Here is a 21,455-nt window from a genome sequence, read left to right on the forward strand (position 1 = left end):
ACATTAGTGGGCCTGGGTGACACACAAAAACAGCTACTTCTGTAATCCAAGCCTCTTCCTATAATTATGCATTCAGACGAGGAAATCCGAGCTCTAGGTAACCTTGGGCTGGGCTGCATATTTGTTTTCTCTCCGACCGCTCAGCAGAGCTCGGACCCCAGCTCTGGAGAGGCAGATGGGACCCAGGCCGTTCACTGTGTGGAGAGCAATGAGACGGGGCTGCTTACCCGGCCTTCGGGAGCAAATGTCAAGGAGGCAGCGTGCCTAATAACGTTTACCGTTGACTCCCTGCCCTCCGTGTGCTAGCAGTACCCAAGGCACTGACAGTCGCCCTGCAAGGTCTTAGGGTCTCCGATTTACACACGTGGAAACGGATCTGGCGAGGTTAAGCAACTTGACTGAGAGCACGCAGCTGGACTGAAACACGTGTGTGGCCTGGGGGCCAAAGGAAGTCCTGCTTCGCTGGTTGGAGAGGTGAAGAGCTGGGGCTGTGTTTTAGTCCGGGTCTTAGCACTTGGAGCTTTGTCACTCTAGGCAAGCTACTTAACCTTCCTGTGTTTCAGTTTCTTCAACCTTAAGATGAAAATGCAAGCAATTCCTATCAGGTCCACGGGGACGTGAATGGCCAGCGCAGGACACATATATAGTTAAGTGCTCAGTAAATCCCAGCTGAAGTGTTACTACCGAGCATCACGTAATGGCAGGAGCACCATGAATTTTCCGAGCCCAGCTTGAAGACCCAGGAGCCCCAACACCAAGGACTACCACCAAGTATTTACTGAGTACTTACTCTGCTAATAGTCTATGTTAAAGGCTTTGGGGGAGAAGGAAGCCTAAGACATGATATCTGCCAAGGAGGGAAAATGAACTCCTACCAAACACACATATATACATATTCTCTCTCTCTCTTTCACACACATGCCAGCAAACTGAAAGTGTTTCATGAATGAGAGTGAATAAAGGTAGTACAGCATACCCAATTAAGTGCAAAGCCTGGGGTGGGAGGGACATCAGTAAGTACAGGGAAACTCAGGAAGGCATCATGGAGGAGGTGGGCCTTGAGCGGAGGTTTCAAGGATTATCAGAGGTGCAGGGAGAAGGGCAGGCACGAGAACAGCCATGCCACTGACGTGAATGTGCATTGAATGCTTGTTCCAGAATAGTGATAAAATAGGGCCTGGCCAGACTATAGGCTATATTTTGTTAAAATAGTTTGTATTCCCCCTGATTATCCAAGACCCTCAATAGACAAAATTTGAGAAATATTGGAAAGTATAAAGAAAATGTAAAATAAACCCACACTTTTTCCTCCCAGGTGTTTTCCCTTTATTCTTTTGAAAGTGGACTTTTTAACACGATTTGTTCATTCATACAATATTTTTGAGCTCTACCATGTGCTAGCCACTATTCCAGATCTGGTGATGTAATACTAAGCAAGACAAATGAATCCTTGCCTACAAAGGGCTTACATTCTCGTTTTGGAGAATTACAAATAAGTAGTTTCAAGGAACAAAGTCTGTGAAGAAACTAAACCAGGTTCAGAGGACCATGGGTCATGGAGGGTGCGTAAAGAAGGCTCTTTGAAGAGGCAACATCTGAGTGGAGACCTGAAAGATGGGGAAGCATGAACTATTTGAAGACTTGAAAGGTTAGGGAATGGCAACTATAAAGTCCCTGGGGCAGGAATGGGCTTTTTTAAGGAACAGTATGAAGACCACTGCAGACTTTAGTTAGCAAGCAGGAGAGAGGGGAGTTGGCTGGGCTCAATCATGTATATCCATAGGCCACGGTAAGGATTCAGGGTTTTATTCTAAGCACCAAAGAAAGCCACCGAAGGTTATATATAATTGCTCATAACCATAAACAACAGTATAATGAACATCTTTAGGCATAAGGGTTTTTCTGTATTTCAGATTAGTTGCCTAGGATAGATTTTCAGAAGCAGATTGATTAGGGCAAAAGCTCTTGATTCTTACAACCACATTGCCTTCCAAAAAGATTATACTCATGAGTGGGTCTGCCAGCCAGGCTAAGAGACTAGTTTATGACTCTCTCGTCAGTCCTGAGCAGGGTCATCTAAAAAGTACAAAACACAAACCCTTGCTGATGTGATGGATGACTTGTCAGCCATTTTTATTTTCAAAGCACCCATTTTGAGGGGTTGACTGGAAAAGGTGAGTTGAGATTAAGGAGAAGTTTGAAATCCTGGCCGAGAGTTTCCATTCAGTGTAGAAGGAAAGAGGGGCTCACAAAAATTTTTGAGCAGGGAAACGACATAACGAAAGCAACGTTTAAGGAAGTTTAGTCTAGAATGAGCATGCAGGGTGGACTGAACGAGGCAAAAGTGGCCTCTGGAGGTCCAGCTCACCAGCTGTAATTCAGGCAAGGACTGCTGAGAATCCAAATGTGGTGGCAGGAAAGGAAGTAGAGAGGAAGAAACGCAAATGGATATTCTGTAGAAACAACCGACAGGGATTGCTGCCCTACTGGATGCAGGGATGGACAGAGCTGAGGGCAAGGTGGTTCTGATATTCTGAGCCCGGGTAACGGGGGAAAACAGACCCTCCCCGGTAACCTTGGCTAAATCATTTAATGTCTATGGGTCTGTTTCCCCAACTGTAAAATGAGAATAGTACCTGCTTTGCCTATTTTATGGGATTGTTATGAGGACCAACTGAGATAATTTCAATGAAAGCTCTGGAAAGCGCAAGATATGGCATACATGGCAATCGCAGAAAGTAAAAGCATGGCCGGAGGGCAGGTGGTCAAGGGCAATGAACGTTCATAGTAGCGGCTATCCTGCCACCCACCATCATCTTCATTGCAGCCGACTTGACCCTCAACCAACTTTATATCACTCAAATCCCGGTTTAAGGCTGACACAATGAACAAATAAAGCCCAAGGCCTTGGATTTCACCCGAGGAGTCAGGGGTGTAGTCGTGAAGGTGAGCAGATCATGCCACGAGCTAACGTCACCTGACTCAGTTTCCTCTTTCCGTCACATGGACGAGGAGACGGGGTGAGAGGTTTTCCCGAGCCAACCAGCAACACTCTTCTTCCCGACTTGCCGTCACACTGCACTGTGACCAGTGGCACAGAGGTTGATGGGTCACCACCAGGAGGACACTCAGAATCCTCATCGGGCACTTGCTCATTGTCTGCTCTCACTATCTATTTCCCTTCTGTCAGACATAGGGCAGTTGCTACCATTATTATTCCCTCCAGACCTCAGATCTGTCCATACTTACTCAGAGTTGTGTGCCCTTGTTTCTTTTTAATGCCTTAGCTTGTTGCTACTCACTTTACAGGACCTGCTCCCTGTGATACACGTGCTGTTCTGCTGAGGAGCTCGTCTTCTACAAAGGGCTCTTTTCTTTAACTTTTTCATCGTGATTCATTGCAAACATTTAAAAGCGCAATAAAAATAGAACCCATGCACCCACCACGAAGGTAATCAGATGTCAACGTTTGGCCGTGTTTGCTCTTGACACGCCCCCTTTCTTTTATATGAATAAAATGGTAGATACTTTATCTCCTCCTTCTTCTCTGTCTAGCGGTATCACTGTCCTGAAGTTGCTGTGTCTCCTTCTCTGCATGTTTTTGTGCTTTTTCTACATTGATATGTACCTTTATAGAATATATATATGTTTTGTGGCTTTAAAAATTCTAATTAAATGGTGCCATGCAGCATATACCTTTTTTCAACTTTTCCTATTCAATGATGTTTTAATATTTATCCTTGTTGATACATGTCGATGGAGTTCATTTTCAACTCATGTTAAAAAAAACTCATTGTATAAAAAAATCCACTTCTCTATAAGATAGTTTTCACTCTTTCACTGTCGCAGAGGAGGCTGCAGTGTGTGTCTGACACAGCTCTGTGTCCGCAGTTACGCACATACCTTGTGCTGAGTTATACAGTGCACCGATTTGAACTCTACGAAGGATTGAAAAAATTGTCTTCCAAAATATACTGATTTATACTTTCACCAGCACTGAGTAAACAGTCCCCTTCGCCCATATACTTCCCCATACCTGGTGCTACCAGATGTTGTGATTGATGGCAAAATGATGGGCATTAAGATGGCATCTCACTGTGGGTTTAACTTACGTTTCTCTGATTACTAGTAAGGTGGACCACCTTTTTCCATTGTTGTCGGCCATGCAGGCTTCTTTCCCTGTGAGTTACCTCTCCATGTTCTCTGCCCATTTTTCTATTAGCCCATTTGTCTTTCCATCAGTGATTCTGGGATTCTCTATATGCTTTGGAAGCTGACCCTTTGTTGGTTAAATACGTTGCAGGTCCTCCCCCACGCTATGACTTTGTTTATTGTGAATTTTCAATACAAACGCTTTTAAAATTCTAATGTAGTCAAATTTATTAATGTTTTCCATTATCCTTTGTGCTTTTTGTGGCTTGTTTTTTTTTTTTAAGATTTATTTATTTAGTTGAGAGAGCGAGAGCACAAGAGATAGCAGGGGAAGGGGCAGAGGCAGAGAGAGAAACCTCTAGCAGTCTGCAGCCGAGTGTGGAGTCCCATGTGGGGCTCGATCCTAGGACCCTGAGATCATGACCAGAGCAGAAATCACACCAGCTGCTTAACTGAGTCACCCAGGTGCCCCCGTTGCTTGTTTTAAAAAGATATTTCCAGGGCACCTGGGTGGTTATTTGGTTAAGTGTCTGCCTTTGGTTCAGGTCATGATCCCAGGGTCCTGGGATCGAGTCCCCTGTCAGGCTCCCTGCTCAACAGGGAGCCTGCTTCTCCCTCTCCCTTTGCCCCTTCCCGCTGCTCCTGCTCTCTCTCTCATATAAATAAATAAAATCTTAAAAAAAAAAAGATGGTTTTCTACTCTGATTATATACTTTCTCCTAAAAAAAAATCTTTTAAAAAGATTTATTTAGAGATTTGCCTTTTTTCATTTAGGTCTTCAATCCATCTGGATTTTCTTTTAGGGAAGGGTGTGTGATGTGAGTTAAAAATCTTAATTTTTACTCTATAAATAACCAGTTATTCCAGCATCATTTATTGAATAATCTGTTCTTCTCCCACTGACTTATGCTGTCAGTTCTGTCAGATTCTAAGTTCCCGTATATTTGTGGTTCTGTTTTTAGGTTCCCTATTTGTTCACAATGACCCATTTATCCCACACAAGTTATGATTGCTTGATAATGCACCTTGATATTTGCAGTGGTGTGACCCCTTCTTCAAAATTGCCTTGGCCCTTTATAGGTCAATACGGATTTCAGGTTTAGCTTGTCAAATTCTGTGAGAAGCACTTGTTGGGATGTTGCTGGGAAGGTCATCAAATTATGTACTAATTTGGGGGAAATTTTCATATTTACTTTTAGGTTGAAACAAATGAAATTGTTAGTATTTCTGACCTGCAAAAATGGCTCCAAAATGGTTCCACTAACAATTATTCCCCGAGCCACCTGGGTAGCTCAGTCAGTTAAGCAGCTGATTCTTGATTTTGTCTCAGGTCACAATCTCAGGGTTGTGAGATCGAGCCCTGTGTTGGGTTCTGCACTAAGTACAGAGTCTGCTTGAGATTCTCTCTCTCTCTCTCCCTTTGCCTCTCGCCCACTCATTCGCACACTCTCTCTCTCTCAAATAAAAATAAATAAATAAAATCTTTAAAAAAAATATTCCCATCCAAGAATATCAACTATCTTTGAGTCATTTTGGTATTATTTTATGTCATTTGATAGTTTTTTTATTTTTCTCTTTAAATATCTTTTCAGTTATATTTACTCCTAGATATGTTATAATTTTGTCGTTATGTGAAATGGTATTGGGTTCTTTGAAGGGTCACCCTAGATGAATTTTGTTTCCCTTTCGGTGCTTATCATTAGAACTAACACGTAGAACTCACTGAGAAACGTGACGCTCTACTCTGTGTTGTTGAGATGAGATCATTTAATTGTAGGTCTGCTTGCTTGCTTCTAGAGGGAGCCCCTAAGTGATTTTCAACCACTAAAAACATAACAATTCCTGTCAAAACATGATTTATTTCCCTTTACTGAAAGAAGTTGTGTCAGATTGGACCAACAGGGCACAGAGCAAGATTTGCAAGTGTGGATGTCTTCAGGGGCCAGGCACATTACATAAATGAGCTGGGGATGAGATCATGGGAGGGAGACTGTGTCTCTGGAGTGCAGAAAGGCTGTCTCCCATCTGAAGGTGGAAGCATTAACTTAGCTCCAACCAACTGGAATTTGGGAATTTGAGTCCAGTGTTGTCTTCTGAGGGTTTTTGTTGTTGTTGTTTAATGTAGGCCTCATGCCCAGCATGGAGCCCAACACACGGCTTGAACTCATTACCCTGAGAGCGAGACCTGAGCTGAGATCAAGAGTCGGATGCTTAACCGACTGAGCCACCCAGGTGCCCTGTCTTCTGAGTTTTTTTTTTTTAATTTAAATTCAATTATTTAACATATAACGTATTATTAGTTTCAGAGGTAGAGGTCAGTTTTTCATCAGTTGCATGTAACACCCAGTGCTCATTATATCACGTGCCCTCCTTAATGCCCATCCCCCAGTTACCCCAGCCCCCACCTCCTTCCCCTCCAGCAACCCTCAGTTTGTTTCCTATGATTAAGAGTCTCTTATGGTTTGTCTCCCTCTCTGATTTCGTCCTGTTTTATTTTTTCCTCTCTTCCCCTTTGATCCTCTGTTTTGTTTCTTAAATTCCACATGTGAGTGAGATCATATGATAATTGTCTTTCTCGGATTGACTTATTTTGCTTAGCATAATACTCTCTAGTTCCATCGACAGAAATCTGGATTTTTCATGTTGAAGCTTATGATTTCTAAATGTTGACAAGCAAATCACCTTACGTAAATTTGCTAACGGCCAATAGAAGCGTGCATGCTGGCTCTACCCAGCATAGATAGAACTTTGACTTAGAGGGTGTGTATGGGATGACACTATTATATTTAATGAAGCAAACACCTCCATGATCTAGGCCCCTGCCTACTTTTTTCCAGTTTCTGGCCCTGCTACATCCCTAAGTGTATCCTTGGTATGATCCACCCTTATCTATTGGCAGTTCACGATAAGCCTCCCCGACTTTGCCCGTTACGCTCTTGACCTGGCACTTGGTTAGCGTTCGCTTACTAATATTTAGCTCAAGGCAGATCCAGATGCTTTGGAAAACATCTGATGCTCTTGAGCCCCTTCTCTGTTACTCTCGCATCAGCTCGTGCATGCCTCTGCTCCGACACTTCACACTTGGTAGTGCATTGGCTGCCTCTCTTCCTTGCCCGCTCCCCTGCCTTGTCCATTACCGAGCCCCAGTGTCTAGCACTGTGCCAACAGACAGCACACACTTCGCAACTGAGGAAATGGCCATATAAACCAAGACCGTGGAAAATGGAATTTAGGGGGCGAGGAAAGGAGGGAGCTCCGTAGCGTTTGCCATATGAAACTGAGTACAGTAGTAGTTAACTCTGACGCCCTACGTACCCAGTTCTCACCAGTCTGTAAAGTTCTATGTCAGTTAATTTCATCATCTTAACATTCAAAGAGCTTTAGGTCCTGGAGCTTAGAAATGCAAACTCAGGTAGTTTCATGGGTCTGCTAAATCATCAGCCTCCAAGGCTTAACGAAAATTTTACGCGAAGTTGTTTTTGTAGGAACTTGCGCTTCAAGGAGATCTGGTGACGGCCTGGGTGTAAGAACTTGAAGCACTGCTCGCGTTGGCTGCCGAGGCAGTTTTAGATCAGAGTTTGTGATGATGCTGGTCTGCGTATTTATCTGTGGGATGCAGTCTACATTTTCAACATAGAAACACCCCCTTCCGTTTTTAGTATTTTCAAAATCAATTTTATTTCTTTCCATGATACCATAAGGTGAAGGACAATCTTGGCATTTTATACATAAGCACCACGTTGTCCAGAGAAAGGCATGAAATAGAACTTTAATCCAATTCACCACTGAGTAAATAAATCTGTGGATCTTGAAATTAACCTGTTTGACTAAATTAACGCATCCCATGTGTTTTCCTCCTGTTCCTTCCACAAAAATCTGACCTGTTGTGTCCTCAATTGGCCTGCTAGTCTGGCCAGTGACTCCTGTTTTGTGGCTCAGCTGAGTATCTGTACTTCGGACTCAGAGCACATGTCCATGCCATTTGGCCAAATTAATCGTCATCATCACAACTCTCTTCTCCAACTATCAGAGTCCAATTCAGATGACACCTCCTCCATGAAGCTTTCCCTGATCACTCCAATGAGAGGTGTCAATTTGTATCTCATGGAATTTTGTACCATTCACACTGCATACTTATGAACTGACTTGTACTTTAATGTATAAGTTTTCTAAAGCAAAGGACTAAGTTTTGCTCATTTTCGTTTTCTCTAGAATGTGACAAAATGTCTGGCTCATGGAATAGGTAGTTAATAGATGTTAGGTTTAAGAAAATCAAAAGTAAATTTTGGTATGATAGCGTTGGCTGTCCAACGAAACGATAAATTCTTTGAAGTTGGGACATGATATAGTTTCGATAAAGAGTGGCTATGAGGAATGATGTATACAGTGGTAGGTACACGGTAAGTTGTACCTACAGATTGATACCTCTTAAAGGAATTGATTAGCTAAGAGCTGTATCTGAACGAGGGACCAGGGGAGCCAAATATAGATTCAAGATGGCTAATGCAACCCAAGAAAACTAGAGCCTGGATGTCTGGTTAACATCCCACAAAGAACACAGAGGAGATTGTGTTTACCCAGCCAAACTTCAGAGGTTTGGACAACTATGGGGAAGAGAAATCCAAGTGTAGTAAGCTGCAAAGACTGACAAATTTGGGGAGTGAGCAATGGTGGACTCATTCAATGGCACTAAACATGCAAACGATTCCAGTGTTTTCAAAGGATCGCCAGTGGGCTGCTGCTTTCTCTGTTGTGAATTTTACCCTAAGGTCAAGTCACGTGGCAAAGCATTTGCAGATGTAAGAAAAAAAGTTGGCGAAGGGTGGAATAATTTGAGACATAGCGAGAAGCAGCCTTATAATAATGTGTTATGTTGGAAGAGAATTATGAGATGCTTAAAACACATGGTCTAAAGGAGATCTGATGGGCAATGTGGTCCCTGGTGAGACTGTTTGCTCTTTAGCCATGAAAAAGACAGAGAAGAGGAGCACTTAGAAAAGAATAGGACTGATGGGCGCCTGGGTGGCTTAGTCGTTTGAGCGTCTGACTCTTGATTTCGGCTCAGATCATGCTCTCAGGATTGTAAAATTGAGCGGGCGTCGGGCTCCATGCTGTGTGTGGAGCCTGCTTGGGATTCTCTCTCTCTCCCTCTCCTTCTGCCCTTCCTGCCCCCCCCCCCAAAAAGAATGAGAACAGTGGTGGAAAATGCTGTATAATATTCCTCTTCCTGAAACCACTAAATAAAGGAAAAGCCATCAACAAAGGTCCTTTCATTCGGGACAATGTCTATTGCTTCACTAGCCTAATTTACAAAACTGGGTTATGAGAACAGAATGGTTTCCAAAAGCTGTCAAGAAATTGTAAACTGGTTGACTTGAAGGAGTTATAGTTGAAGTGAGCACCTTGAAACTGTGCCAAACACACATGTATTTCTAAACATTTAAAAATGAAAAGCATTCTTGTGCCCTTTCACTGTGAACTTTGCCGTGGTTCTAATGAAGTATTTCAAGATGATTCAGGCACTTAAAAAATGTGTCAAGCGGTGCTAAGTCTATAGTTACACATGGTCGATAGCTAAGGTTTTGTAGTGAATATCTAGAAACTGTAAACACACACATGTGCATGCACACACCCACGCACTCCTTCCTGCTTCACTACGCTCTTGTCTGGGTTCACATCTGCAGTAGCCCCTGCATGAGATTGGATGCATTTATCCTTCAGAACATAGCCAACCGTCCAAAGTGGCCTCTCTCTGTATAACGAAGAGGTGTTTCTACGCCCAGTATAGTATTAGTACTGCATTGTGTAGAGGTTAGACTCAAGGACTTGTTTTTCCATCTGCAGAAGAATAAATTATGGGAATGCATACCATATGAAAGTATACGGATGCTAAAAAGAATGAGGCAGAACGTTATGTACTGACATTGAAAGACCTCCAAGGTACACTGTGATCAAAGCAAGTCCTAAAACAAAACGCATAGCATGATCTCAACTCAAATGTATCTTAGAGATGCTGGCTTTGCCACGTAACCCCCCTCCTGGTCACTCACTATAATCCATGACCTTGTTGTGTTCATCAGAGCAGTTAGCCCTATCTGATGGTAGGCAATATGCTTACGGTTCTGTTTGTTCAATTTATTACCTGGACTTTTCCATTAGAATGTAAATTCAAGGTCCTGTCTGGTTCCAAGCACCGCCTGTATTGTTGGCACAGGGTTGGCTCAGTGAAGAGCTGTTGAATGAATGAACGACTGAATCCCATTTATTATTTGCCCCACATATATGTATCCCCCAATTTGTATATATGCACATATATAGGTAACAAAAATGGCAAATAGTTGACAAAATACAAATCAAGCAATCGGCATGTGTTAATTCTCCAGAAGGAGATTTTTCATAGCTGATGCTATTTTTGCACTATGCGATCTTTTACCATAAAAATGTATTCATGTATTCTTTAATTTTAAAAAAAGAGAGTTTTAAAAATGAAAGCATGTGGGCCTCTTGACCAGTGGCAAAGAGCCACCGAATAAAAAAAAAAATATAGATAGATAGATAGATGATAGATAGATAGATAGATAGATAGATGATAGATAGATATCTCCAAATACTTAAACATTTGTAAAACTTAATATTGAGCATACAATGATGAAATATTTTTGAAGAAAAGTAGATTTATACTTCACAACAATGTATAATTTTGGGTTAAAGCAAAACCAAAATCCATCCCATCAGAAGACTGGCCCCTATAGAGCGTGTGTGTGTGTGTGTGTGTGTGTGTGTGTTGGGGTACATGATGTATGTTTGCTGGGCTTTATTTTTCAGTGATGGCTGGTTTAATTATGATGGAGCTGAAAGAGATGACCCCTTACACGAATGTACACTCTAACTGTTCAAGGCTGCTTACTAGCGGAGATAATGCAAACATGAGGCACTTGAATGTGGGGTGGAGGAGGAATGAACTTTCTCAGTTTGACTTTATCAGCATTGATTCAGTCACGCAAGCCACAGCCAGCTCCACTGACTAGGTCATCTGCGAAGACATGTGTGTGCACCTTGAACTTAATTGGATCGGGAATCCCCAGCTGCATTGCCGAGCGTCACTGTAGGTCCTGGTTAAACTGTTTCAAGTTTGGACTTGGGGGGAAGAGGAGTTTCCAGTGCAAATTCTGGACACACGGAATAGGGAAACCTCATTTAATTGTTCTGCTAAGAGATGGAGGTACAGAATTATCTAAGGTAAAGTACGGCTTTTCCTTCTTTGGCCAGGCAGTCTTCGGTGTAAGCAGAAAACTGTAGATTGGGGATGGAGATGCCTCCCACTCTCAGCGCCCAGTGGCTGTTAGTTTTGGGGCTAGTGACTTTGGACAGGGTGCAGCCCTGAGATCTCTGGGGTGACTGCTGGGGGGTTCTACGGTCTCTCCTCGCCCATCACCCCCCCCATATGTCTCTATTTCTCTTCTCTTTGTTTTTCTTCATTCCCCATTTTTTTGTTTTTTGTTTTTACCCCTCTGCTACTGGTCCCTCAAGCACTGGCTGCTCGGCAGACAAAACAGGTTGCTGATTTTGGCCATGCTCGAACTACAGTTCCGTGTGTTTCGAGAGGTGACCGAAAGAATCAAAAGATGAGGTTCATTCACAGTCAAAAGCTTTAATGGGTATGAGGTTTCTCTTTGAGGTGATGAGAAAGTTCTGAAACTAGACAGTGCTGATGGTTGCACAGCACTGTGAATGTACTTAGTGTCACTGAATTGTACCCGTTAATGATTAGTAATATTGATGTGTATTTTGCCATAATAAAAAGAAGGGAGAGGCTCTTTCTAAAGTGATGCTCACATTCTCCAGTTCTTCTCCATCTCTTATGGTCTAAATTTTTCATTTGAAAATTAAAAAGACTTTTTAAAAGGCACAAAACCGAACTTAAACAACCACAGGCGGCCCCGCTGTTTACGGGAGCGGGCTTGTGCTGCCTTCGTGCGTCTGATTCCCTCGGCTGGGTCTTGCTACGGCTCCCAGCTTTCAGGAGGCTTCTCTGGGCTGATGGGGATGTCCAAGAAATTTTCTTTGGTCACAGCATTAGGATTGGACTAGCTACAACTTAAGGACGTACAAGACCTGGGTAAGCTGGACGTTGTCTCAGTAAAGAGATAGATTTGGGCATCACGACTGATTCTCCCTAAATAACTTCTAGTGATTTTCAATACAAAATGGGACTCTTTTGGATTATTTTACTTTTCTGGGTCTAAACCAGAGAGCTCTACGGGTGTACTCGTCAGTCTCACTGAACCAGCCCGACACTGACAAGTAACTGCAGAAGTCCTTAAAGTGACAGCCTCCGTTTCTTCACCATGCTGAGGCTGTGATCAAAGTCAGGGTTCCTCTTTCGTCTGGGGTTGGGCTTGTAGCTCTGAACTCTGGCAGTGCCGACCAAGGAAATGTTTTCCCTGCTGTTAGCTCACTGTCCTCTTTCCTTAATGCCACTCCTTTCTCCTCACCTTCTAAATGGAAGTTTATCCTTAGAAAAGAACTGAGTCTTGGTTCTGCAACGTGTTCAGAGGGTGCCCTATGCTTATATTGTTGTCGGGGCACAACTAAACCTTGAGAATTTGTTGGAAGATTCCGGCCAGGAAAAGGAGCTACCGGCATAGCCATGTGGGAAGCATGGCAGTTCTTGGTCAGGGTCCATGGACTCCCTTACCTTAAAGACACATATTGGAGAGAAAGGAGTGGTGAGAGCAACTGCTTAGCCAGTCGCAGGAGCGGACTGATGGGGCTCAGTGGGGGTGTTAAATGGAGCGGCCGGCTTGCCCTGCTGTGCGCTGCCCTGTGCATACCGGGAATCTCGGACACGCTTTTCTGCAACACGTCTTCATTCATTATGCACCATAAGGGTGGATTTCATAAGAAAGAAAAGGCAATTACTCCTCAAGTCGTGCAAAAGATAATTGACATTTCTGAATTTTATTATTACCGAGAAATCAAGTGAAGCTGTGATTCTAACAGCCTGCGGGTGACAGGTAGATACTTTATTATCCCTAGGCATTAACAGCCTCATTCATTTCTCTCCTCTACCTTCTTCCAGAACTTTCCTAGATCTATGAAAACCACTTTACACTTCAGACGTCATTCTTGGTCCCCCAGGTACGAGGACAGCCGGTCCCTTCGATCTGGATATGCACTTATTGGTACAGATACTTGGTGTCAGTGATCTAGTGGTGACAGGGAAGCTGTCCCCTTCCGGTCATTAGATAAATAGCTTTAGTGACCAAGATCCAATTTAGGAAGGAATATTAATCAGAGTGTCAAATTGATTCTCTCCTGCTCCAGCCTCAGGCTATTTAAGAAGGAATTTGTTCTTTCTAGACTCTTTGTTGTTCCCGTTGTAGTGCTCTGATCTGGAAATATTCTGAAATGTTTTGCTGCCACAGAAATTCAGTTTAAGCAATAGTTTGCTGATGATTTCTCGGTTTAGGCAGTCTTTACTAGAACCGTCTCAGAGCGGCATTGTTTTCTATCCTCTTAAATATTTTCAGAGGAAAGTTTGTTACTTTTTCCGGCATTTTAATGACTTTTTCAGAAACCCATTTACTCTGCACAATCGCTTGGGAGGTGGTTTGTGCTTGTATCGAAGCAAAACTAAGCTAGGCAGGCCTTGCCTATCTGCTCCGCACACCGGTGGCTCTGGCGTCCTTACAGTGTCATCAAGCCAGTGCCGATGGCCCCACCTGCATGCTGCTCCTCTCTGTCCCAGCTTTGGACATTCTTAGGGCCTCAGTGGAGAATCTGGGAAGCGTGTAAGGTAGAAAGACTTTCTGATCATTTTGGAGGAACTGCTGTTCCCTTGGGCAGGTGGCTGGAGAAGAAATGAAGACACCCAGGAGGTCATATGCTCTCCAAGGTGACTTCATACCATCGCTCCAAGTCTGTGTGCAAACCCTTTACATTTCCAACCCAAAGGAAATGGATGTTTCTTAGAGGCATTTGCTGTCCGTATACCCCGAAGAATCAAACCATGCCCAAAGCAGCCACTGGCCAGTGGAATTCATCTCCAACTTGCTCTTGGTCCTTCCGTATTACATTTTTCTTTCCTATCCAGTCCTTGAGATTCTACTCACTTTAGCTGATCAATTCTCTCTTCACCTGTCTCTTCAAAGTAAACGCATCTCAAACTACCTTTCTCTTCGACACTCTGCACTCTAGCAGCCCCTCCTAATAGTTCCGAGTGGTTTCTTTCCTCAGTTCGAATTTGGAAGTTCCCTTGCTTTCATCACTTCCGGCACATTTTCTCTTATTTCCTCTTTATTTCTCTTCCATTCTGCATATTCAATGAACAAGGAATAATTGAGCATCTGTTGTATGCGTAGCATTCTAGTAGGAAAACTGAAGCAGAGAGGATGTCTTTTTTCAATTAACTAATGTATTCGAGATGTTTTAATCCGTGATGGAGACATATTTTCTACTTGTCCCATTTATTAATTCACCTTATCCCATTTTTAGACTCATTAACTCTGTTGCCCAACTGGCACGATGAGAGTGAAAAAGGACACACATTGTTGTGGCTTGAAGATGTCGTGTTCATTTAAACACCTACACAAACTAATTACTTTCGATATTTCGTTTTTCAGATTTTAGCTTTCTCATTCACTGCTGTGTCGGCAGAGCCCACACAGCACAAGACACAAAGTACCACCTTATAAATGTTTGTTGAATGAGCAAAAGCGTGTTGAGCTGCTATGGAATAAAGTCTGGACCTCTTAAAATGTAAAAGTAACTGGATTTGGGTTCAAAATCATTTTTAACTTCATACAGGGCATGCCTGCTTTTATTTAATTTATTTATTTTATTTCAAAGTCATCTCTATACCCAAGGTGGGGCTGGAACCCCACAGCCCCAAGATCAAGAGTCTCATGCCCCACCCACCCAGCCAGATGCCCTGTGGGCCTGCTTTAAAAAAAATGCCTTAAATATTTTTAATATGATTTAAATTTTTAACATTATAAACTGTAGTCTTCGGGAAGCTTAAGCTTTAAGGATTAGAAATGAGGGGGCGCCTGGGTGGCACAGCGGTTAAGCGTCTGCCTTCGGCTCAGGGCGTGATCCCGGCGTTATGGGATCGAGTCCCGCATCAGGCTCCTCCGCTATGAGCCTGCTTCTTCCTCTCCCACTCCCCCTGCTTGTGTTCCCTCTCTCGCTGGCTGTCTATCTCTGTCGAATAAATAAGGATTAGAAATGAGATAATATCCATTGTTTTAAAAATATGCTTGTTAACGCCCGTGAGGTCATTTAAAAGTGGTGCTTATGGGGCACCTGGGTGGCTCCTTCGGTTAAGCCACTGACTCTTGATCTCAGCTCAGGTCTTGATCTCAGGCTCCTGAGTTCAAGCACAATGTTGGGCTCCATGCTGGGCATGGAGCCTAGTTAAAAAAAAAAACCCAAAAAACGTGGTGCTTATATGTTCCCGGGAGCGATGTGCACCAGCGGGTGCAGCCAGCGGTCAGCCCCCATGCTCCATGTGCCGAGGGTGGGCTCCAGACTCAGCCTCTGCCCGTCTTAGCTTGGCACAGGGTCTTTGACCCCGTTGTTCCTGCTGCGTCTACGCTTCCTCATTCTTTGCTTTGTAAAACAGGCATCATAATTTAGCAAACCTCATGGGATTGTTATGATGAGTAAGTGATGCGCTTAGAACAGGATGTAGCACCTCGTTCAGCACTTGTTAAACTAGACCCATGAAACGCCATCTAACACCAGTAGCTACCTCTGATGACAGGTGCACAAAGTAAACGAGATATTTGTAAATCTCACACAGTGCCTTGGTTCCTGGTGAGTGCTCAGTACATTTTTATTTTTTTAATAAAGAAGACCTATTAAGATATTATATCTATCTTCAAAGGTTTTCAGAACAAGCCTACATAAAACGAGGGGATAAGTGACACATTCTATCACATGAATTGTAAATAAACCAGACATCAAAGGAAGGGAAGAGTGGTCATGTAGAGGAATGTGAAAGAAGGATCCCTAGTGGAGGGAGCCTCTGTGGTCCCCTGGCCGGGAAGTAAAGACTGTCCTGTCCAGGGGTGGCGGGAGGAAATGGCAATCAGAGAGGCAGGGTGGCGTCGCGGAGGACCCCCAAAGCCTGCAGGTGTGCAGTGGGCGGGAAGGGAGGGCCGCTCAGTGCATGGGGGGCCCACTGGTTTACAGGGGGTGCCCTGCAGGAGACTGTCCCCTGCGCACATGCTTTCCTGGGCCTGAGTGCGTAGCCTCCCTTTTGTTCCTGCGGATGCCCTTTGGCCCAAGAAAGCACTACTCAGCTTTCGTAAGGCTTTCTTGAAACTGCATTTCTTCCCTAGAATGGCTGTGCCTCACCGAAGGGCTTCCTGAAAGGAAATGAGGAGGGAGGAGAAAAGCTCTCCGTAAGGTCTTTCAGCAGGCATTTTACGGCCACTTGTCCCGAGCATGAGCTCTCACGTGTGCCCCGCTTCCTCTCTCCTATTTTCTTTGGAATAGGGTAAGTTGTCATTAACAAATGGCAGTGATGATGGGCCAGATCCTATCCAAGACCCAAGGCCGCTAAAACCCTCTCAGTGTATCATGTTTTTTTTGAGTTGCCATGCGTCACAGTTCTTTAAGGGACATGCAGTTTATTCTCTGGATTTTTAAGCTTTAAATAATTAGCTTACTCAATTTTAAACCATTTATTTATTTAATTCTCTATTTTATATTTGTAAATGTTATATATTTATAATGATATATTTCATTAAATTTATTTAATTCTATATTTTGTATTTGTAAAGATACCTCATTCAATATATATTTAATTATTAATTATTTAAACTTTATTTAAAATTTATTCTCAGTATGGCTTTCCAAAGGCTTAGTTTAAAATGGACTGGTTTTCAGTATTTTCCAGGCTGTGATCTTGATGTCTTTCCGGTTCAGCTTCGGAATAACCAATGAGTCAAGTATTGACTTACAGGTTACCTGTAATCTTTAACCATAGATTTGTAAAAAAAAAAAACCCAAAAAACAAAAAACAAAACCCTAAAATAACTGGTATTTTTGACGATGTCTCCATGCGCTAACACAGGGCCATAGAGCCCTATCGTATTGGCTGCTGAATTTGCTGCCTTAAATTGGAAATCTTATATATGAAAATTTATAAATATTGTTTACATGTAAGAGATTATCTCCAGAAAATTAAGAAATTCTTTTCCAAAAGGCTATAACAGTTTTAAGGAGTGGACAAAGGGAGAGAAAATGGATGACTTAGTACAGTTGAACTCCATAAATGCCAACAGTAGCATAATGGAATGATATTTATGAAAGATTTTATGTAAGAATTCATATAAGACTCATTTTAGATATTCTTCTCTTGGCCCTCTGAAGATCAAAGAAAGTTAGGAGGAAGATATCTTTATTGGATTTAGAAGTGTTTGACATTTGAGCTGAATTATTAATTAACCTTCCAACAAATTCTGACAACTCATTGGCCAATTTCTATGTAAATGAGGTGGGTCAGAAGGTAGCATTTACTCAGCCATAACTAGAGGCAAGCTTAGTGATATTAACTCATTTATACCTTTCCACATCCTTGTGTGGTCAGTATTCTCCCAATTTTATAAATAAGGAAACAGAGGCTCAGAGAAGAAGGATAAGTGAGTTGCCCAAATTCCCTGACCCATGAGGGCAATGCTAGGACTCAATCCCTCCCTCTACCTCATAATCTTTTTCCATTTGTAGTAATTGCCTTGGCATACCCTCTTGCCTTGTCTACCTTCGAGGCCCAGAATGGCCATGAGCTTTCGAAATTGGTTCAAGTCAAATTCTTTAACCCACATCCACAGTATGAAAACTGAACACAAGCCAAATTTACTTCTTTCAAAGAACCCAACAACTTACATTAATATTTCATAAAATGTATTTTGTGATCAAGTTATTTGGGAGAATATTTTAAAGCAATTTACCGGATTTCTTTAATATAGGGCATCTTGGGGTCTTTAATATACTAATGTGAACTCTGAATCTCTAAAGGGAGGATGTTACAGGTACTGTTTCACAAACTGTTTTATTTTTTTACTCATGTAGTCATCTTTTTGTTTTGGTAGAATCCCTCAGGGATTTATTTTCTATGAAACTACCTATCTTAATAGTGTGTCATCTTGGGCTAATCATTCTACCTCATTGGGCCTAAATTTTCTATCCTACCAATGGGACTGAAGATATTCCAAAGATCCCTTTAGCTTCAAAAGTTCTATGATATAGCTTCCCCAACCACCCCTAGGTCCAGGCATTCGTGCTACCAGATGAACTTGCTAAGGATAGAAAAAGATTTTCTGAAAAACTTTCGTTCGTTCGTTCATTCATTCATTCATGAAACATTGACTGATTCATTCATTCATTCATTCATTCATTCATGAAACATTGACTGATTGCCAAGCACTATGCCAGGTTCTGAGGCTAAAAGGAGAAATTAGATACAAATAGGATAAGGATATACTGTCTGCCCTCAGGATAAAGCATGATATCATGTAGGAAGAGAGCGTACACATGAACTAATGATACAGTACAGAAAGAGAGCGGCGGAAATATGCGCGGAAAAGACACAGATGAACTGATGATTCTGAAACAAGTCGATAAGAGAGAAGAGAAACATTTATAAATAATAAAGATCCCTGGAGGGCCTGCCCCCTCATTGCAGGGGTTGAGTAAGGCTTCCTGGGGGGAAGAACACCCAATCTTGGTCTTAAAAGGACAGGCAGGGGTTAGATGAACAGAAGGTACTCCAGGCAGAGGGGACACAAGAACAAAAGAAGCAGAGCAGCTGAAGCAGCGTAATGTGTGCAGTAATCTACAAGAGTTTGGCAACTGCTAGAATATAAGGGTCAAGGCAGGGGAGGGTAAGTATGGAGTCGGAGAAATAGTTGTTGAGGGCCTTCTCTGTCCGATGCCTGAACTTGGTCCTGGGATAGAAAGTCAGTGGAAGGCTTGAAACGGGGAAGTGACGTGTTCACAGCTGCATCTTATCCAGCTGTGCGGAAAATAAGACTCCAAGAGAGAAAAAAGAGGTGGAGAGATCAGTCAGGGGGTGTTCAGAGGGCGGATAATGGGCACCTGAACCCAGAGAGCGACAACGGGAGAGCGGAGGGAAGGATGGACTGGAGAAATATTTCATATTTAGTAGACATAACCTGCTCAGCCCGCTGATGGATTAGAGAAGGACGGAGGGGAGGTCATCAGCTTCTGGTTTGGATGATGGAGTGAATGATGTCAGAATAAGAGGAGACGCTGCTTGATGGAGAAAAACGATGTGATGTGGTTAGTTTGGGAGCAGCTTAGGTTAGGCATTTCTAAGACAGCTTAAAATTAGAAATCTTATGCCACCACCCCTTGCTGTGCATCACATTCCAACGGAGATTTCGTTTTGCGTAGGGAACTCACATTCGAGGACCATTCCGTAGTGCTAGTCATTTGATTTCGGTTGCCGGGCTATTGCAAGTAAATGGCAATTTGATTTTTCATGTAAATGGAATTACTAAGCAAAATTATAAGTAAGTTCATTTTTAACAACAAAATTATGAGGCAGGCAACAGACAGCGTTGCTACTTAAACTGATTTAAGTCTAGTTGTTCTTAAATACATTTTTTCTTGAAAGAAAATTAACATGTGACCATTAGTTTCAGGTGTTTTTTTTTTTTTACCAGTATTCTATCATTTAAAATATCCTTCTTTGTACCAAATCATTAAAATTGATAATAAGTGCATTAGAAAGATTATAAAACTACTCTGAACTTCCGATCTATACCAGCTGTTCAAAGCTCTTCACCTCAAGCCAAGAAACGAAGTCCTCCCTTTCCCTGTTGTCAAGGTGACGGACACATTTCTAAGGCACCCTTGCCACGTCTTTATGAATGCACCATTTAAAACAGATTCGGTATGGATCTTTCGACACGGTTCGGAACATGGGATGCCTAAGAACGGGCTCCAACGTTGCTCACTTAAAGCTGCTCACAGCGTTAGCAGAGCTCTACTGGCAAGAGGCTCTAGGGGTATGGGAAGGAGGTGAGAGGCACGTGAAGGGAAGAAGGGAATGAAGAGAAAGTGAATTCAGGGGAAACAGAATCTCTTACCGGGTTCTTGTTGTATTTTGCGGTGGTTTTTAAACCAGGTTATCCGCGGCTCGGGAACACCAGTGGCGCGGCAGTCTAACGTGGTGGAGCTGCTGATGGCCACGGCGTGGTCACTGAGGTTGCGCAGGAGGCGTGGCGCTTCCTGATCTAGTGAACAAAGAGAGGGGCTGTTATTACACATCAGTTGTATTCCTTTGTTATAGACGCGCATCCGCACTTCAGAGAAACGAACAGCAGAGCTCCACCGTAAGTTTGCATTCGTATTTGGTTTTGTCAAATTTCAATTTGCTAGAACGCAGAGTAAAATCGAGGACAAAATTCCGTAGGATTCAGTTCCACGGGTTTCGCCTGGCCCACTAGTTTTCTCCCTTTCCGTGACAGCAGCTTTTCTGAAACCTACGGATTTTGCATGCTATCCGAGGAACAAAAAAAGGAAAACCACAATTTTGGATAGAGGCTTATGATGAATTTTTACATAAAGGTATCATCTTACAGCGATGAGCTGATGCAATTTTGCACGTACTTTTATTGATGTGTTTGTGAGGGCATGTCTGTGTTACTCAGCTGTCAGTAACCTAAAATGTTAGGCAGCAGACCAAACAGGAGAATTTCTTGAACTTTGAAAGCTTTATTGATTATTTCCTTCCTCCATCCCTTCCCCAGTGCAAGCAACCAAAGGACTAATTCAAGAGGCAGAGGCGTGGGCTTGTAGTTTTTGCACTATATAATAGTACAAATATTGTATTTTATATTATTTTCTCTTAAAACATACAAATATGATACAATTTATTTTAATAAAATGCCAACCGATATAGTACAACACAATGAATTTAATACATTAGGGTGCAATACATTACAACATTAAATCCCACATTGGAACAGCAGTACCCCCAAGGCCCCAGCGAGCACAGTGTCTCTATAGAATGAAGTAGTCAGTCCTGCTGATATGTATACATTCTAGTTAGGCAAGTGCTGGATTGGTAGCTCAATCTTCCAAGGTAAAAGAATAAAGAGAACTCCTAACATCTTTCCCACCCTCCCAAGTCGTCCTCTTCACCCCCTCTTGTTGCAAAGCCTGGAACAGAAATCAAAAGGGTTTTGGCGTGACTTACACATTCTGCGCCCCTGGCTTCAATTAGACAGTCTGTGCTGTCTCTGACCATTTTGGATTTCCTCATC

The 21,455-nt window shown here is 42.7% G+C and overlaps 2 protein-coding genes across 6 annotated transcripts in view; one reads left to right on the forward strand and one right to left on the reverse strand.

Moving 5' to 3' along the window:
• PAN3 (poly(A) specific ribonuclease subunit PAN3) overlaps positions 1-21,455 on the forward strand; it is a 233,257-nt gene that overhangs the window by 183,790 nt on the left and 28,012 nt on the right. The gene's annotated exons all lie outside the window — the stretch shown is intronic.
• Positions 1-21,455, reverse strand: part of FLT1 (fms related receptor tyrosine kinase 1) — a 171,051-nt gene that overhangs the window by 51,168 nt on the left and 98,428 nt on the right. The window contains exon 14 of the mRNA XM_040621859.1: positions 20,277-20,423. Coding sequence (XP_040477793.1) covers positions 20,277-20,423 — 147 coding nt within the window. The remainder of the gene's footprint in view (positions 1-20,276; positions 20,424-21,455) is intronic.

This window comes from Ursus maritimus, unplaced genomic scaffold (genome assembly GCF_017311325.1).
Source record: "Ursus maritimus isolate PB19 unplaced genomic scaffold, ASM1731132v1 scaffold_10, whole genome shotgun sequence".
NCBI lineage: Eukaryota > Metazoa > Chordata > Mammalia > Carnivora > Ursidae > Ursus > Ursus maritimus.